Source organism: Lineus longissimus, chromosome 3 (genome assembly GCF_910592395.1).
Source record: "Lineus longissimus chromosome 3, tnLinLong1.2, whole genome shotgun sequence".
Classification (NCBI taxonomy): domain Eukaryota; kingdom Metazoa; phylum Nemertea; class Pilidiophora; order Heteronemertea; family Lineidae; genus Lineus; species Lineus longissimus.
This window is the reverse complement of record NC_088310.1, coordinates 8,705,920-8,723,093: the sequence shown is the minus strand read 5'-3', so window position 1 is coordinate 8,723,093 and position 17,174 is coordinate 8,705,920. Positions and strand designations below refer to the sequence as shown.

General features: G+C 44.2%; 1 protein-coding gene across 1 annotated transcript; it reads right to left on the bottom strand.

Moving 5' to 3' along the window:
* Positions 1-7,842: 7,842 nt before the first annotated feature.
* LOC135485668 (procathepsin L-like) lies at positions 7,843-13,881 on the bottom strand. The gene is made up of 8 exons (XM_064768005.1): positions 13,751-13,881; positions 12,055-12,306; positions 11,463-11,615; positions 10,701-10,824; positions 10,467-10,567; positions 9,786-9,946; positions 9,279-9,389; positions 7,843-8,817 (listed from the first exon to the last, which is right to left on the bottom strand). The coding sequence occupies exons 2-8, from the start codon at positions 12,304-12,306 to the stop codon at positions 8,718-8,720; spliced, it is 1,002 nt and encodes a 333-aa protein (XP_064624075.1). The 5' UTR covers positions 13,751-13,881; the 3' UTR covers positions 7,843-8,717.
* Positions 13,882-17,174: the final 3,293 nt, after the last annotated feature.

The window sequence follows — 17,174 nt, the reverse complement described above, 5'->3', positions numbered from 1 at the left end:
CAAAACAAAAATGTGTCGGAAGGAACTATATGGATGGTCCCATCGCACCCCCCCCCCCTCCAGCAGTATGACACAGAAGGGCTAGTTGACTGTCCACCGGGGGGGGTTTGGGGGGAGCTTCCCCCCAACGCACTGGTAAAAACCTATGTCGACGGAGGGGGGTTTGGGGGGTGTCCCCCCATTGTAACAGCTGTAGTTGTTAGAGCTTGCACTTAACATATGCTCGTAGGGGGGTTCGGGGGAGCTCCCCCGACCTAAAGGGGGGCTCACTAAGTCCTTGACTTTACATATTAAGCCCCCCTCTTAGGAGGGGCTCTTAAGATACACGTGTGTGCGGGAGTATATAGTGAATGATTAGAAATAAAGAGAGTAACTATTGTATATCCTACAAACAATTTTTTTTGGTATTTTTCTGAATTAACTCCGTTGAGTTTACCGATTTCTCCGCGATCTTCCGGTGGTGGTTGCTATCCCATTAGTTGAAATTAAGTTAAATTAAATTTAAATCTTCATGGGAATTCGCTACATCATATGCCTAAGAAATTGGCCAATTATATTAATATTTTTATTAGAGAAATATCCGTCCTAAATAATGACAGAAAAGGGTGGTTTATTTCAATTTTGTGTCGACATGGTCGAGGTCACGTGACATAAAAACAAAACAATCGCACACACCCTTCCAAAAAAGGCACTTTAGGAAAAACAAATACGTTTTTCCAGCTTAAAACCACACTGAAGACGAAGTTATATTGGTCTACTGCCCAAATCTGAAGTATCAAAATGAATCACAAACTAGAACTAGCTCTATTTAGCTATAGTTGCGTGAAATTCGGGTGAGCGACGTACATTCTGTACCCTAGCGGCCAATAAATAAACTACTTTCAGCTGTCTGCTCCGGTCTCGTTAGGGAGTTTTTCCCAAATGTACGCGATGATGACGTGCCCCATTAACAGGACGTAACATCTATTTTAAAATGCGTTTCCAAAGTGAATGCATGAGGACAATCCATTTAAGTGTCGTATATCACTGGAAACGCCCGATTCCCGTGAATAAGGACAATCACAATGTATTACATTACCAAAACAAAAATGTGTCGGAAGGAACTATATGGATGGTCCCATCGCACCCCCCCCCTCCAGCAGTATGACACAGAAGGGCTAGTTGACTGTCCACCGGGGGGGGGGGGTTGGGGGAGTTTCCCCCCAACGCACTGGTAAAAACCTATGTCGACGGAGGGGGGTTTGGGGGGTGTCCCCCCCATTGTAACAGCTGTAGTTGTTAGAGCTTGCACTTAACATATGCTCGTAGGGGGGTTCGGGGGAGCTCCCCCGACCTAAAGGGGGGCTCACTAAGTCCTTGACTTTACATATTAAGCCCCCCTCTTAGGAGGGGCTCTTAAGATACACGTGTGTGCGGGAGTATATAGTGAATGATTAGAAATAAAGAGAGTAACAATTGTATATCCTACAAACAATTTTTTTTGGTATTTTTCTGAATTAACTCCGTTGAGTTTACCGATTTCTCCGCGATCTTCCGGTGGTGGTTGCTATCCCATTGGTTAAATTAAATTAAAATCTTCATGGGAATTCGCTACATCATATGCCTAAGAAATTCGCCAATTATATTAATATTTTTATTAGAGAAATATCCGTCCTAAATAATGACAGAAAAGGGTGGTTTATTTCAATTTTGTGTCGACATGGTCGAGGTCACGTGACATAAAAACAAAACAATCGCACACACCCGTCCAAAAAAGGCACTTTAAGAAAAATAAATACGTTTTTCCAGCTTAAAACCACACTGACGACTAAGTTATATTGGTCTACTGCCCAAATCTGAAGTATCAAAATGAATCACAAACTAGAACTAGCTCTATTTAGCTATAGTTGCGTGAAAATTTCGGGTGAGCGACGTATTCTGTAACCTAGCGGCCAATAAATCAACTACTTTCAGCCGTCTGCTCCGGTCTCGTTAGGGAGTTTTTCCCAAATGTACGCGATGATGACGTGCCCCATTAACAGGACGTGACATCTATTTTAAAATGCGTTTCCAAAGTGAATGCATGAGGACAATCCATTTAAGTGTCGTATATCACTGGAAACGCCCGATTCCCGTGAATAAGGACAATCACAATGTATTACATTACCAAAACAAAAATGTGTCGGAAGGAACTATATGGATGGTCCCATCGCACCCCCCCCCCCCTCCAGCAGTATGACACAGAAGGGCTAGTTGACTGTCCACCGGGGGGGTTTGGGGGGAGCTTCCCCCCAACGCACTGGTAAAAACCTATGTCGACGGAGGGGGGTTTGGGGGGTGTCCCCCCATTGTAACAGCTGTAGTTGTTAGAGCTTGCACTTAACATATGCTCGTAGGGGGGTTCGGGGGAGCTCCCCCGACCTAAAGGGGGGCTCACTAAGTTCTTGACTTTACATATTAAGACCCCCTTTAGGAGGGGCTCTTAAGATACACGTGTGTGTGGGAGTATATACTGATTTGATGAGAAATAAAGAGAGTAAATATTGTATATCCTACAAACAATTTTTTTTGGTATTTTTCTGAATTAACTCCGTTGAGTTTACCGATTTCTCCGCGATCTTCCGGTGGTGGTTGCTATCCCATTGGTTGAAATTAATTTAAATTAATTTAAATCTTCATGGGAATTCGCTACATCATATGCCTAAGAAATTGGCCAATTATATTAATATTTTTATTAGAGAAATATCCGTCCTAAATAATGACAGAAAAGGGTGGTTTATTTCAATTTTGTGTCGACATGATCGAGGTCACGTGACATAAAAACAAAACAATCGCACACACCCGTCCAAAAAAGGCACTTTAAGAAAAACAAATACGTTTTTCCAGCTTAAAACCACACTGACGACTAAGTTATATTGGTCTTCTGCCCAAATCTGAAGTATCAAATTGAATCACAAACTAGAATTAGCTCAGCTATAGTTGCGTGAAAAATTCGGGTGAGCGACGTACATTCTGTACCCTAGCGGCCAATAATTAAACTACTTTCAGCCGTCTGCTCCGGTCTCGTTAGGGAGTTTTTCCCAAATGTACGCGATGATGACGTGCCCCATTAACAGGACGTAACATCTATTTTAAAATGCCTTTCGAAAGTGAATGCATGAGGACAACCCATTTGTGTCGTATATCACTGGAAACGCCCGATTCCCGTGAATAAGGTCAATCACAATGTATTACATTACCAAAACAAAAATGTGTCGGAAGGAACTATATGGATGGTCCCATCGCACCCCCCCCCCTCCAGCAGTATGACACAGAAGGGCTAGTTGACTGTCCACCGGGGGGGTTTGGGGGGAGCTTCCCCCCAACGCACTGGTAAAAACCTATGTCGACGGAGGGGGGTTTGGGGGGTGTCCCCCCATTGTAACAGCTGTAGTTGTTAGAGCTTGCACTTAACATATGCTCGTAGGGGGGTTCGGGGGAGCTCCCCCGACCTAAAGGGGGGCTCACTAAGTTCTTGACTTTACATATTAAGCCCCCCTCTTAGGAGGGGCTCTTAAGATACACGTGTGTGCGGGAGTATATAGTGAATGATTAGAAATAAAGAGAGTAACAATTGTATATCCTACAAACAATTTTTTTTGGTATTTTTCTGAATTAACTCCGTTGAGTTTACCGATTTCTCCGCGATCTTCCGGTGGTGGTTGCTATCCCATTGGTTAAATTAAATAAAAATCTTCATGGGAATTCGCTACATCATATGCCTAAGAAATTCGCCAATTATATTAATATTTTTATTAGAGAAATATCCGTCCTAAATAATGACAGAAAAGGGTGGTTTATTTCAATTTTGTGTCGACATGGTCGAGGTCACGTGACATAAAAACAAAACAATCGCACACACCCGTCCAAAAAAGGCACTTTAAGAAAAATAAATACGTTTTTCCAGCTTAAAACCACACTGACGACTAAGTTATATTGGTCTACTGCCCAAATCTGAAGTATCAAAATGAATCACAAACTAGAACTAGCTCTATTTAGCTATAGTTGCGTGAAAATTTCGGGTGAGCGACGTATTCTGTAACCTAGCGGCCAATAAATCAACTACTTTCAGCCGTCTGCTCCGGTCTCGTTAGGGAGTTTTTCCCAAATGTACGCGATGATGACGTGACCCATTAACAGGACGTGACATCTATTTTAAAATGCGTTTCCAAAGTGAATGCATGAGGACAATCCATTTAAGTGTCGTATATCACTGGAAACGCCCGATTCCCGTGAATAAGGACAATCACAATGTATTACATTACCAAAACAAAAATGTGTCGGAAGGAACTATATGGATGGTCCCATCGCACCCCCCCCCTCCAGCAGTATGACACAGAAGGGCTAGTTGACTGTCCACCGGGGGGGGGGGGGTTGGGGGAGTTTCCCCCCAACGCACTGGTAAAAACCTATGTCGACGGAGGGGGGTTTGGGGGGTGTCCCCCCCATTGTAACAGCTGTAGTTGTTAGAGCTTGCACTTAACATATGCTCGTAGGGGGGTTCGGGGGAGCTCCCCCGACCTAAAGGGGGGCTCACTAAGTTCTTGACTTTACATATTAAGCCCCCCTCTTAGGAGGGGCTCTTAAGATACACGTGTGTGCGGGAGTATATAGTGAATGATTAGAAATAAAGAGAGTAACAATTGTATATCCTACAAACAATTTTTTTTGGTATTTTTCTGAATTAACTCCGTTGAGTTTACCGATTTCTCCGCGATCTTCCGGTGGTGGTTGCTATCCCATTGGTTAAATTAAATTAAAATCTTCATGGGAATTCGCTACATCATATGCCTAAGAAATTCGCCAATTATATTAATATTTTTATTAGAGAAATATCCGTCCTAAATAATGACAGAAAAGGGTGGTTTATTTCAATTTTGTGTCGACATGGTCGAGGTCACGTGACATAAAAACAAAACAATCGCACACACCCGTCCAAAAAAGGCACTTTAAGAAAAATAAATACGTTTTTCCAGCTTAAAACCACACTGACGACTAAGTTATATTGGTCTACTGCCCAAATCTGAAGTATCAAAATGAATCACAAACTAGAACTAGCTCTATTTAGCTATAGTTGCGTGAAAATTTCGGGTGAGCGACGTATTCTGTAACCTAGCGGCCAATAAATCAACTACTTTCAGCCGTCTGCTCCGGTCTCGTTAGGGAGTTTTTCCCAAATGTACGCGATGATGACGTGCCCCATTAACAGGACGTGACATCTATTTTAAAATGCGTTTCCAAAGTGAATGCATGAGGACAATCCATTTAAGTGTCGTATATCACTGGAAACGCCCGATTCCCGTGAATAAGGACAATCACAATGTATTACATTACCAAAACAAAAATGTGTCGGAAGGAACTATATGGATGGTCCCATCGCACCCCCCCCCCCCCTCCAGCAGTATGACACAGAAGGGCTAGTTGACTGTCCACCGGGGGGGTTTGGGGGGAGCTTCCCCCCAACGCACTGGTAAAAACCTATGTCGACGGAGGGGGGTTTGGGGGGTGTCCCCCCATTGTAACAGCTGTAGTTGTTAGAGCTTGCACTTAACATATCGTAGGGGGGTTCGGGGGAGCTCCCCCGACCTAAAGGGGGGCTCACTAAGTCCTTGACTTTACATATTAAGACCCCCTTTAGGAGGGGCTCTTAAGATACACGTGTGTGTGGGAGTATATACTGATTTGATGAGAAATAAAGAGAGTAAATATTGTATATCCTACAAACAATTTTTTTTGGTATTTTTCTGAATTAACTCCGTTGAGTTTACCGATTTCTCCGCGATCTTCCGGTGGTGGTTGCTATCCCATTGATTGAAATTAATTTAAATTAATTTAAATCTTCATGGGAATTCGCTACATCATATGCCTAAGAAATTGGCCAATTATATTAATATTTTTATTAGAGAAATATCCGTCCTAAATAATGACAGAAAAGGGTGGTTTATTTCAATTTTGTGTCGACATGATCGAGGTCACGTGACATAAAAACAAAACAATCGCACACACCCATCCAAAAAAGGCACTTTAAGAAAAACAAATACGTTTTTCCAGCTTAAAACCACACTGACGACTAAGTTATATTGGTCTTCTGCCCAAATCTGAAGTATCAAAATGAATCACAAACTAGAACTAGCTCTATTTAGCAAAAGTTGCGTGAAAAATTCGGGTGAGCGACATTCTGAACCCTAGCGGCCAATAATTAAACTACTTTCAGCCGTCTGCTCCGGTCTCGTTAGGGAGTTTTTCCCAAATGTACGCTATGATGACGTGCCCCATTAACAGGACGTGACATCTATTTTAAAATGCGTTTCCAAAGTGAATGCATGAGGACAATCCATTTAAGTGTCGTATATCACTGGAAACGCCCGATTCCCGTGAATAAGGACAATCACAATGTATTACATTACCAAAACAAAAATGTGTCGGAAGGAACTATGGATGGTCCCATCGCACCCCCCCCCCCCTCCAGCAGTATGACACAGAAGGGCTAGTTGACTGTCCACCGGGGGGGTTTGGGGGGAGCTTCCCCCCAACGCACTGGTAAAAACCTATGTCGACGGAGGGGGGTTTGGGGGGTGTCCCCCCATTGTAACAGCTGTAGTTGTTGGAGCTTGCACTTAACATATGCTCGTAGGGGGGTTCGGGGGAGCTCCCCCGACCTAAAGGGGGGCTCACTAAGTCCTTGACTTTACATATTTGATTTTAAGCCCCCCTCTTAGGAGGGGCTCTTAAGATACACGTGTGTGCGGGAGTATATAGTGAATGATTAGAAATAAAGAGAGTAACAATTGTATATCCTACAAACAATTTTTTTTGGTATTTTTCTGAATTAACTCCGTTGAGTTTACCGATTTCTCCGCGATCTTCCGGTGGTGGTTGCTATCCCATTGGTTGAAATTAAGTTAAATTAAATTTAAATCTTCATGGGAATTCGCTACATCATATGCCTAAGAAATTCGCCAATTATATTAATATTTTTATTAGAGAAATATCCGTCCTAAATAATGACAGAAAAGGGTGGTTTATTTCAATTTTGTGTCGACATGGTCGAGGTCACGTGACATAAAAACAAAACAATCGCACACACCCGTCCAAAAAAGGCACTTTAAGAAAAATAAATACGTTTTTCCAGCTTAAAACCACACTGACGACTAAGTTATATTGGTCTACTGCCCAAATCTGAAGTATCAAAATGAATCACAAACTAGAACTAGCTCTATTTAGCTATAGTTGCGTGAAAATTTCGGGTGAGCGACGTACATTCTGTACCCTAGCGGCCAATAATTAAACTACTTTCAGCCGTCTGCTCCGGTCTCGTTAGGGAGTTTTTCCCAAATGTACGCGATGATGACGTGCCCCATTAACAGGACGTGACATCTATTTTAAAATGCGTTTCCAAAGTGAATGCATGAGGACAATCCATTTAAGTGTCGTATATCACTGGAAACGCCCGATTCCCGTGAATAAGGACAATCACAATGTATTACATTACCAAAACAAAAATGTGTCGGAAGGAACTATATGGATGGTCCCATCGCACCCCCCCCCCTCCAGCAGTATGACACAGAAGGGCTAGTTGACTGTCCACCGGGGGGTTTGGGGGGAGCTTCCCCCCAACGCACTGGTAAAAACCTATGTCGACGGAGGGGGGTTTGGGGGGTGTCCCCCCATTGTAACAGCTGTAGTTGTTAGAGCTTGCACTTAACATATGCTCGTAGGGGGGTTCGGGGGAGCTCCCCCGACCTAAAGGGGGGCTCACTAAGTCCTTGACTTTACATATTATTGGTTGATATGATTAAAAAGCAAGAAAGTTGTAGCGACTTCAATAAAAAGAGAGCAGACCGCCATGCACGTTGTTGGTGTCGTAGGGAATATAACAAGAGTATTTTACTTCCCCTACCGTTCAGAGGTTTTGGTCTTCGGCAGTTGGGAGCGTATCAACTTACTCAGTCTGACTTGCACCACAGCGGACTGGGATTGCGAGGTAATGTACCAGGGTAGTGTCCTAGTGTTGCGGCTGTATTACAATAACATCAGTGTTGCCACTGTGTATGCAGTGGCTTTCGGAGACCAATGATTGTCACATCCACCCTGAATAATGTCACTGTATGTGATTTCGGCTGTAAGATATTTCATGTCTTTCGTCATTAGTTGTGACACAGCACCCACCTTGACGGCCTGGAGTCGATGTCAACTATTGTTCGAGTTTGATGATCCACTCCTGAGAGCTAGATGTGCTCCAACTGAACACCTCCCTAATAAATGGAGGCAAGTCTTTGTACAAAGATTTCAACATGACACTCCTATTTTTTAAGCGTGTAGTATAAATCACGAGATCATTTGATTTATTCATAAAATTGTACAATCAATTATAGAGAGATACAGCAGCGCATATCGATAACAAACGATAACATGAATAGTGTATGACTGGATCGATACATTGCAGACTTGGTCATCCTGGTAGTGTGATGAGGCGGTATGCTTAAATAATATGTCTGTTTTAATATCGTGGGAATCCTTTTATTCTATAGCAGTAGGCCAAATCTGAAAACACGATCATCCTAATCACCAGGACCGAGACGAATCATTTTTTATCATTATTATTTGAATAAAGTCGCTTTCTTTTATTGAATTATATTTGTTAGAGTCGTTGATTTGGCACATTGACGTTAGTGGCATGGCCCGAGTCGTCTTGTCGTCTAAACTAATGGATAGCTGGCAGAACTTGCGATACCACACTGGTCGCCCTTGTTTCTTGACATCTTGATGTAGCCACCTAAGCCCCACATGGGCCCCCAGCTGAAAGAGACAACAGGTTGCGACAACGTGAATATGGCTGCTGACAAGGTGAGTTTTCACCAACGCATTTGCCATTTACGTCTTCTTCGGACATCTATGAAAGAGACAATAATGTGCCTTCTATCTTTTGGCTGCATATTTCATTCTCGGCCCCCCATAAAACATTCTGAATCATTGCAAAACATGAAAGAAACTGCTGTACATGTACGTACCAGTAGGATAAGGACATTTGGAAGTGGGTAAGAGTTAGGGTCATGAGCTGACCGGTGCCTAGCTTTTCCAATGGCGACATTATCCGAATCTGTCACCACCATCTGCAGTTTCGAGAATGCCAGTTTGCACCATTGTCACTACAATCGTAGTCTAGTAATCGCCATCCTTTTTCCAACAAGTAAAAAAGTGAAACTTATTCTGAGCCTTGAGTGGCAAGATATTTTACTGACTTAGTTTTTCTTGCCTACCTATTCTTGACGAGCCAGTAATCGTTGCCTTGGTCTGTTCCATACCCGACGACAAGGACACCGTGATCTAGCTTGGTGGGACTGCAGTTGGGCTCGTTATACACGCCGTGACTAGAAAGAGGAGAGGAGGGGAGAGGATTTGAGGAGGAGACTCCGGCTACAAACAGATTACTGTCACGTCACTATCACAAGAACCACAAACCATTGTTCATCTTGATCAATAGTTCGATCGCGGCGAGACGGACACACTCCCAAGCCCCAACTACTCATATATCCGACGATATTGTCCCTTTTATCGTCTTATAGAACAAGCCAATTTCAGGATTTTGGTCGTATTGGTGTGTTTTGTCTTCATTAACGTTGACTTCATCGCCACATGTCCATAAGCCTTCCACACTGTAATCTCGGCCAGGGGCCGTATCAATTGTCAAGGCGGCATGGGATCAGATGCTGACCTCTGTTGGATACAATAGGTTGCGGTAGTTTATGGTCACAGCACAGACCTACCTGTATTGCTGGAAGCTGGGCTGCGCGGCATCGATGGCGACAGAGACAGGACCCACGCTGGCTACAGCGGTTTTGAGAGCTCGCTCATCACCCGGGGGCAGGAGCTGGACGCCCGTGCACTTTGCTCCAATACATGACCTCTTAGCATGACATGTACCATCCTGTAAATTCGAATTGAAACTCATTCTTATGCAACTCTTCCAGTATAGCACATTCATTCGACTGAAGTAGCTGTACGGAGCTTGCAGGGAAACGATTCAGACAAGGACATTTTTACAGGTTCCACTGACTAACCGCAAAGAGAACTGCCCTACACTTATCGTCATCAGGGATTTGGAAATGCCCATCGATGACTTTCTTCCAAAATTGTTTTAAACGAATGTAGTTTATTCAAGGAAACTTTATCAATGGGAGAATGAAAGTAAGGATGCTGCTCGGGCGAGAAACAAGCTATCCTACGTTGCTGTTGCCTTTTGGTACAGAAATATTGGGTTGTAGTTTCATGTTGCTCCCGACAATGAAACATCTTCCAATTTCATGCTGCGCGTTGGTTGCGTTCCGTTGACTCAGTTGGGCCAAAGTTGCTGTAAGTCATATTTGAAACTCTCTGGTCTGTTCGGCTATGACTCGTGGAACTCTCTGGTTGTGCTCAAAACCAATTACAATAAAATATCTACCAACCCTTGCTGTATAGGGGTAGCACGCCTCCGTATCTAGACCTCCAACGTCCTTCACGTACTTAAAGGCCAGGGGCATCATTCCTCCATTACATCCATTGTTACCTAGGCGAATAATGTAAATGATAGGGCCTATATAAAATATATGTCAGTATTTTTACCACTGAACCCACATCAAATCGATATGTATATATCAGTTATAAGGAAGCGTATTTTTTCTGAGTGATCGATTACCTACCCCAGCGTGTAGAGCAGTCTACCAGTTGCTGTTCGGACAGATTGACTAGCTTGCCTGTCTTCCTCTTGTGTTGTCCCTCCAATGCCCCTGTGCTGGAAAAGCTCCAGCAAGAGCCGCATTGTGCCTGTAAATGAAACATCATGCATACGTTCTGGATTAACTTTTTGTATTGTAAGAGTCCATGAATCTTAGGATGCCATATTTTCTGCTTTAATAGCCGCATCAGTATGTATAAAGAAGTCTGCCAGGGAAGAAAAGATGAGATGACGCAGTAACTAATATACCGGCCTGGATGGGACTGACGATAGCAAAGCAATATATAGATCTATTCGTTTTTATTTTATTTTTTCTCGTCCTCACATTTAACTTACACTTTTACTCATAGGTCGGTCCTTCGTCCACAGAAAGGCTGGGAGAAGTACGATATAAGATTGACGAAAAAGGCATTCCAGGCGGCTACCTGGCACGATCGATGGCAAGACTGAAGACGGCACATCCTGGCAACACGATCTCAATTATTCTGCCACGGACTTTTCGGACTAATTTCTATATTCGTTTTTTTAGTCCGCAATTATGCTGATTACAGCAGACGGTATATCACGTTGATCAGATACTATTTGATATCTTGGTTACTAGCTTGCTTTGAGAGTAGGTATGTACAGATTTTAAAAAGGACATTCGGAAGATTTACTGTTGAAAAAAGTTCCAACAATCAATGATTGCCTTGACTAGCCTAGAGGGCACTTGGTGGCAAAGACGTACCTGATTCTTGACTGGGGTAACGTATCCCTTGGTCCTCCAGTCAACTGTGGAGGGTGCATCCAAATTGGCAGGAGGCAAGTAGGTGGAGCCACTGGTCATGTTGTTCGGCTTCAGGACACACCCAGACATAAGATTTTTGAATTCTTCATGACTCTAAAAAGAGAATTCACACTCTATTTAAGAGATACACATTCGATTTCAGTTATAACAGCTATCTACTTATTAGCTAGCGAGTATCGGTTATGACGAGCACGGTAAAACAGTGTTCATTCTTTCGTCAAAGGGACATTTGGATGCGAATTTTACTCTGTGTCTTGCACAAACAGATGAACCCACCCCTAACTTTGGAGATAATTTAATTGATCCCATAGCACGCACGGATCAAGAGGCCGCCGCTCCTTGCTAGATGTTGGGAAAAGATCACCATTTGAATCTCCAATCACCTTTTATCTACACCCTGTGTACCTCGCAAGACCAACCGACGTACATTGCCCCCCCCCCCCACCACCACCACCACCACCACCACCACCCGCCGCGAAAAATCCTCACTCCGCGCTTGTGATGTAGATAGCTGAAAATTGGCCCCACTTACCAAATCAGTGAATTGGTTGACGCCCATCCAATAGGTATGGACGCCCATGTCCGCCTCGATGTTGTGACGCATGATTGTCTTCAAGTTGTTCATGAAGATGATCTTCCGCAGGCCATCTTCCGTCGCTTCATAGCTCCTCTCGTAGCTGACTTTGTACTTGGACCATTCGTCTTCAAGGTCGACCGAGAATTGAAACGAGCAGGTGGCAAGGCCGAGTACGCCAAATACCAGGAGGCAGACGGCGGTCTTCATCTTTGAAGAGGAAAGAGGCAATGAGAAAATAGCAGCACCCGAATAGATTTTGTCACAATCTGACTATTGCACCTTACTCCCAATGATGGATCCGATGACAGCATCCGGTTTACAACATCATTGTCGTCCATCCAGACTTACCAGAAGTAGGCCACATCAGGATATCTCTGGCGCTGATTGCGACAATTATCCACTAGTTATCAAATCAAACATTTCATCAAAAAAATGATCACCCGTTCATGCCCATTTTGACACAATGGGTGTAATCGAGGATGCCATGCGTCCCATGACCGTTACTTGATTATTAATAAATTAACCGTTTATTTATTCATATCTATATGCACATGACTGATGATGGTAAAAAATATTGAGTTGAGAGCTGAGCGTCAACCAGCTCTATAAACAACATTGGGCGATTGTAATGTAAGTACATGTAGAAGGAAACCGTAGAACCCACAGGAAACCTATAGGCTGTCGAAGAGAGTCGCCCTCTCTATCCCATGGGTGTACCGGGACCGACCGGGGACCTCGGAGGTGACAGGCGCGGAAGTTTCCTCTGCGCTACTCCGGTGTATATGTGAGTATCTATACCTGGTCATAGTTTCTATATTTGAATGGGATCCTGCATTGGTATATATTGTACTGTTACAAAACTTCGATAATCTGTCGTCCTCCGGAGTAGCAGTCTTAAAAGTACTATGGAAAAAGTGTCCTCTTTTGTATGGTGACGGACTAATGTATTGTTCTTATGCTGGTTCTGTGGAGGCCAGTGACCTTCGATATGCCTTTCTCCCGGGGACACTCCATCTTAGGCCATTTAAAGATGTGCTTGTCAGCTGGTTGTGACTGCCTTATTAGAAAGATTAGGAGATATCTTCTTCTTCTTCTTCTTCTTCTTCTTCTTCTTCTTCTTCTTCTTCTTCTTCTTCTTCTGGGCGTTTGGCATTTTTGAGACACACGTTAGACAGTCACTCAGTTTTCGTTACAAAGTTGGCTGTCCTGAGAGAGTTCAGAGCCCAAGATCTTTGTGGTAAGGGTGGCGACTTTTAGCCAGTCTTCCTTTCTAATCTTCATTAGAGATAGCAGGTATGAAGCACATGAGCTGGAGTCTGGTCTCCAGTTCCACATTCGCATTGAGAACTGTCTCGCAAGCCTATTCTGTGAAGGTGTTTAGCAGCAGTTAGTGCCCTTCGTATGGTAGATGGTCACCTGTTGACTAGACTAACATTAATTTTTGGGCGGGATTGCAGCAACATCTGTGAACTCGGACATCGTGATTCGCAAAGGTACCGGCACTGGTATGACCATGAGAAAAACTCAAAGACCGGTCGCGCCCGGATGTACTCTCGGAAGAGAGGGCAGGTCATAAGATAGACGTGTTATAATGACATTTATTTCCGTCTTTTGAAAACGGACAACGAAAATGACAAGCAAATTCGCTTACCTTTTAAGATTTTCTGCGCTTCGTCTGGCTGCTGTTGAGCGGTGTGCAGAGAGTGGAATCAAAGTGATAGAGGATGTGATCTGGAAACCACTTATAGCCGGTGGTTCTGCTGATGAAATGGCCCAGTTCCATTGAATGTGTGGCTCCTGGTCCCATGATGTTTACCGTAATTATCTTAATCATTACTGGGAATGAGGAAGACGAACCTGTTCCTCTCATTGAATATATAGTTAGGTATGGTTTTTTCCTCTGAACCAATAGAATATGGTTTATGCCACATTCGCCTATGTGGAATTAGGCGAATGTGGATTAGGTGAAAAAGGTTTAGGCGAAAAAGGTTTAGGCGAATGTGGAAGATACCGTGCTCTGACCGGGATCCACTGGCCGCCAACTTCGGCGGGGAGCGGGGGAGACTAAGGGCTGAAATCGACATTAAAAACGCAGTACTGAAGGATTAGGTTTGTATCGTGGACGTGATGACTGTCCGTGCCCCCGCTTGCCTAAAGATACGTAGATACATTTCTCCAAGATGGAGACAGTCTCGTGCCTAAGGAAACATAAGAGACGCAGTTTCTCCAAGATAACGGCAGTCCGTGTCCGCCATATGCCAAAGGAGACGTAAGATCAGAAAAAAACAGTTTCTCCAAGATACACGAAAGAGACACGATTTGTCCATGACGATGACATTCGACATATCAGTTGCCGTTTTCCACTCTGTGTTGCCAGAAGAAGGCAACTCGGTATCGCTCTAACTTCGATGCTGATAATAAAACTTATCCACCAATTACCAATTATCTGGATTTCTGAGAATGAGAGCGACCGTGACAGTAAAAACAAGTGATACGTCCAGATCGGACTTACATCGGTTACGTCATCAAAGTTCCTATGACGTCACGACGTCATGCAGCGGGCAAAGCAACGCCACCTTGGTTACCGCGTCATTCGCGGCTTTGTATTTTACTCGCCAACATCTTTTTTCGATTTCATCCGAATTTCATGCCTGATTTTCGTCAAATACCGCAGCGCAACCATCGTTCATGACGTTTGGCAGCATTCGCTTACGAAAGAAAGAGGTAAGAGTGGAGCTTACAGCTGAAAAGTATAAAGGTAAGTTTTTAATCGACGGTGACAGGAACAGTAAGAGAGACGATAAAAGTGTCGGTGCAGTGATATTGGCAGTGACCAATTACTATATAGGCCTACGGTAATATTAAGGTCAAAGACAGCTAAGAACAATGCCAACGACAGTGGCGTTGGAAATGTTATAGCTAGGAGGACAATGACTGTGAGAGTGACGATGGACAGTGGACAGTCAGACAGTGCGCGGAGCGACAATCGCACATGCTTCGGCAATGGCGGTAACAGCTACTCCAGACAGTCACAAGAACAAGGACAACGACTGTGACCGGGGAGAGAGGACAACTGCGCTGAGATGGAGTTAGAGGTTGGGACACAAAACAGTGAAAGCAAGAGAGTGACCGTGGACAGTGGACACTGGGCTGCGGACAGGCAGGACAGAGACAGTAAAAATGACAAGAACGACTCTGGCTGTGACAATGGCTAGAGAACAAGGATCAGGAAAGGATTACTTGCGCGTCGATGTGTAAGGGGTGGGTAGACAGGATAGTGACCGTGGACAGTGGTCAGTCGTGGACAGTACAGAGGACCGCGAGCAGTGGATAGTGGAAGGACAATGAGAGTGATTGTGACAGTGGATAGAGAACAAATATCAGGAAAGGATTATTGAGGATCGTGCAATAGCGCTTAAATGAGATAAGGAAGTTGGTGTACAGTGGACACTTAGGACAGTGGACAATGACAATGGCGGTGACAGTGGATTGGGAACAGAGATCAGGAAAGGAAGATTGTGGATTATTTGCCGTGAAATTGGCTTGGGGTGGGTAAAAAGAAAACAGGACAGAAAGACTGAAGGGTAAATAGAGAACACGAGAGGAAGATTGGAGATTATTTGCAGTGAAATGGGGTTGAGGGAGGGTAAATAGAGAACAGGAGAGGACGGCTGGAGATTACTTGCAGTGAAGTGGGGTTGGGGGAGGGTAAATAGAGAGCAGGAGAGGAAGATTGGAGATTACTTGCAGTGAAGTGGGGTTGGGGGAGGGTAAACAGAGAACAGGAGAGGAAGATTGGAGATTATTTGCAGTGAAATAGGGGTGTGTGGGGGGGGGGGGGGTAGGGGTGTTATAACAACAACGACATAGACAGAGCCAGTTACAGTAGACAGTCGCGATTAGAAAAAAAACAGGAGAGGAAGATTGCGAATAACTTAAAGCCAGTGGGAAGTTGGCAGTAAAGCATGGACAGACGGCGAACAGTGATGGGAGAGTGGATGGTAGACAGTTGTCTGTGCCAAGGACAACGAAAGTGACCGAAAAAAGATCAGGAAAGGAAGATTACTTTCATTGAAATAGGTTTAGGGGATGGAACTGCTAAGGTGATAGTGGACTCTTGACAGTACCATGCACAGTGTCTGTTGACACTGGACAGTGTACACAGTACAGTGGACAGTGGACAGCGCGACGGTGAACTGCGACCGTAACAATGGACAGTTTACAGTGGACAGTGACAAGGACGTAGACAGTGACAAGGACATGGACAGTGACAAAGACATGGACAGAGACGGTGACGGGATGGACAGTGACAAGGACAGTGACAGTTACAATGGGCGGTGGACAGTTGTGAGTGGTCAGTCTGTGGACAAAGACATAAAGTGACAATAGCAGTAAAGGCAGAAGAGGACGATCGGAGATTACTTGCGCAGAAATGGGGTTGGGTGGGGGATATAGAAGACAGGCGAGGCGGTGAAGTGGGTTAGGTGAGGTAGGTGAATAGAGAACAGGAGTTGATGGTTGGGGATCACTTGCTGAGAAATTGTGATACAGGGTGAGTAAATAGAGAACACGAGAGGACGATTCAGAATCACTTGAGGTAAAATTATGGGTTAGATATTAGTAGGCAAATTGGCAGTGACAATGACAATGGCAATAACAGTGGCAGTGGCAATGGCAGTGGACAGTGACAATTAAAGTGATCAGTGACAATCAACAACGGACAATGGGAAGAGAGAAGCGACATTGGCAACGACAAGGACTGCGCCATTGATCGGATTAGTTCCAGATTAGTTCTAGATCATTTACAATGGACTGTGACAGTGACAGTCGACAGTAGGCAGTGGACAATGGACATCTACAGTAAGCAGAAGACAGTGACAAGGACAATACTAGGACCAGGACAGTGACAGCGGATAGTGACAGTGACAGTGACAGAGGACAGTGACAAGGACAATACAAAGACCAGGACAGTGACAGCGGACAGTGACAGCGGACAGCGGACAGTGACAGCGGACAGTGACAGCGGACAGTGACAGTGACAGTGGACAGAGACAGAGACAGTGGACAGTAGACAG

Coding starts and splice junctions, on each gene's coding strand:
- LOC135485668 (XM_064768005.1), bottom strand. CDS start 12,306: ATGAAGACCGCCGTCTGCCTCCTGGTATTTGGCGTACTCGGCCTTGCC. Junction 11,616..12,054: donor TCAACCAATTCACTGATTTG/GTAAGTGGGGCC, acceptor TTCTCTTTTTAG/AGTCATGAAGAATTCAAAAA. Junction 9,390..9,785: donor CCCAGCTTCCAGCAATACAG/GTAGGTCTGTGC, acceptor TCCTCTTTCTAG/TCACGGCGTGTATAACGAGC.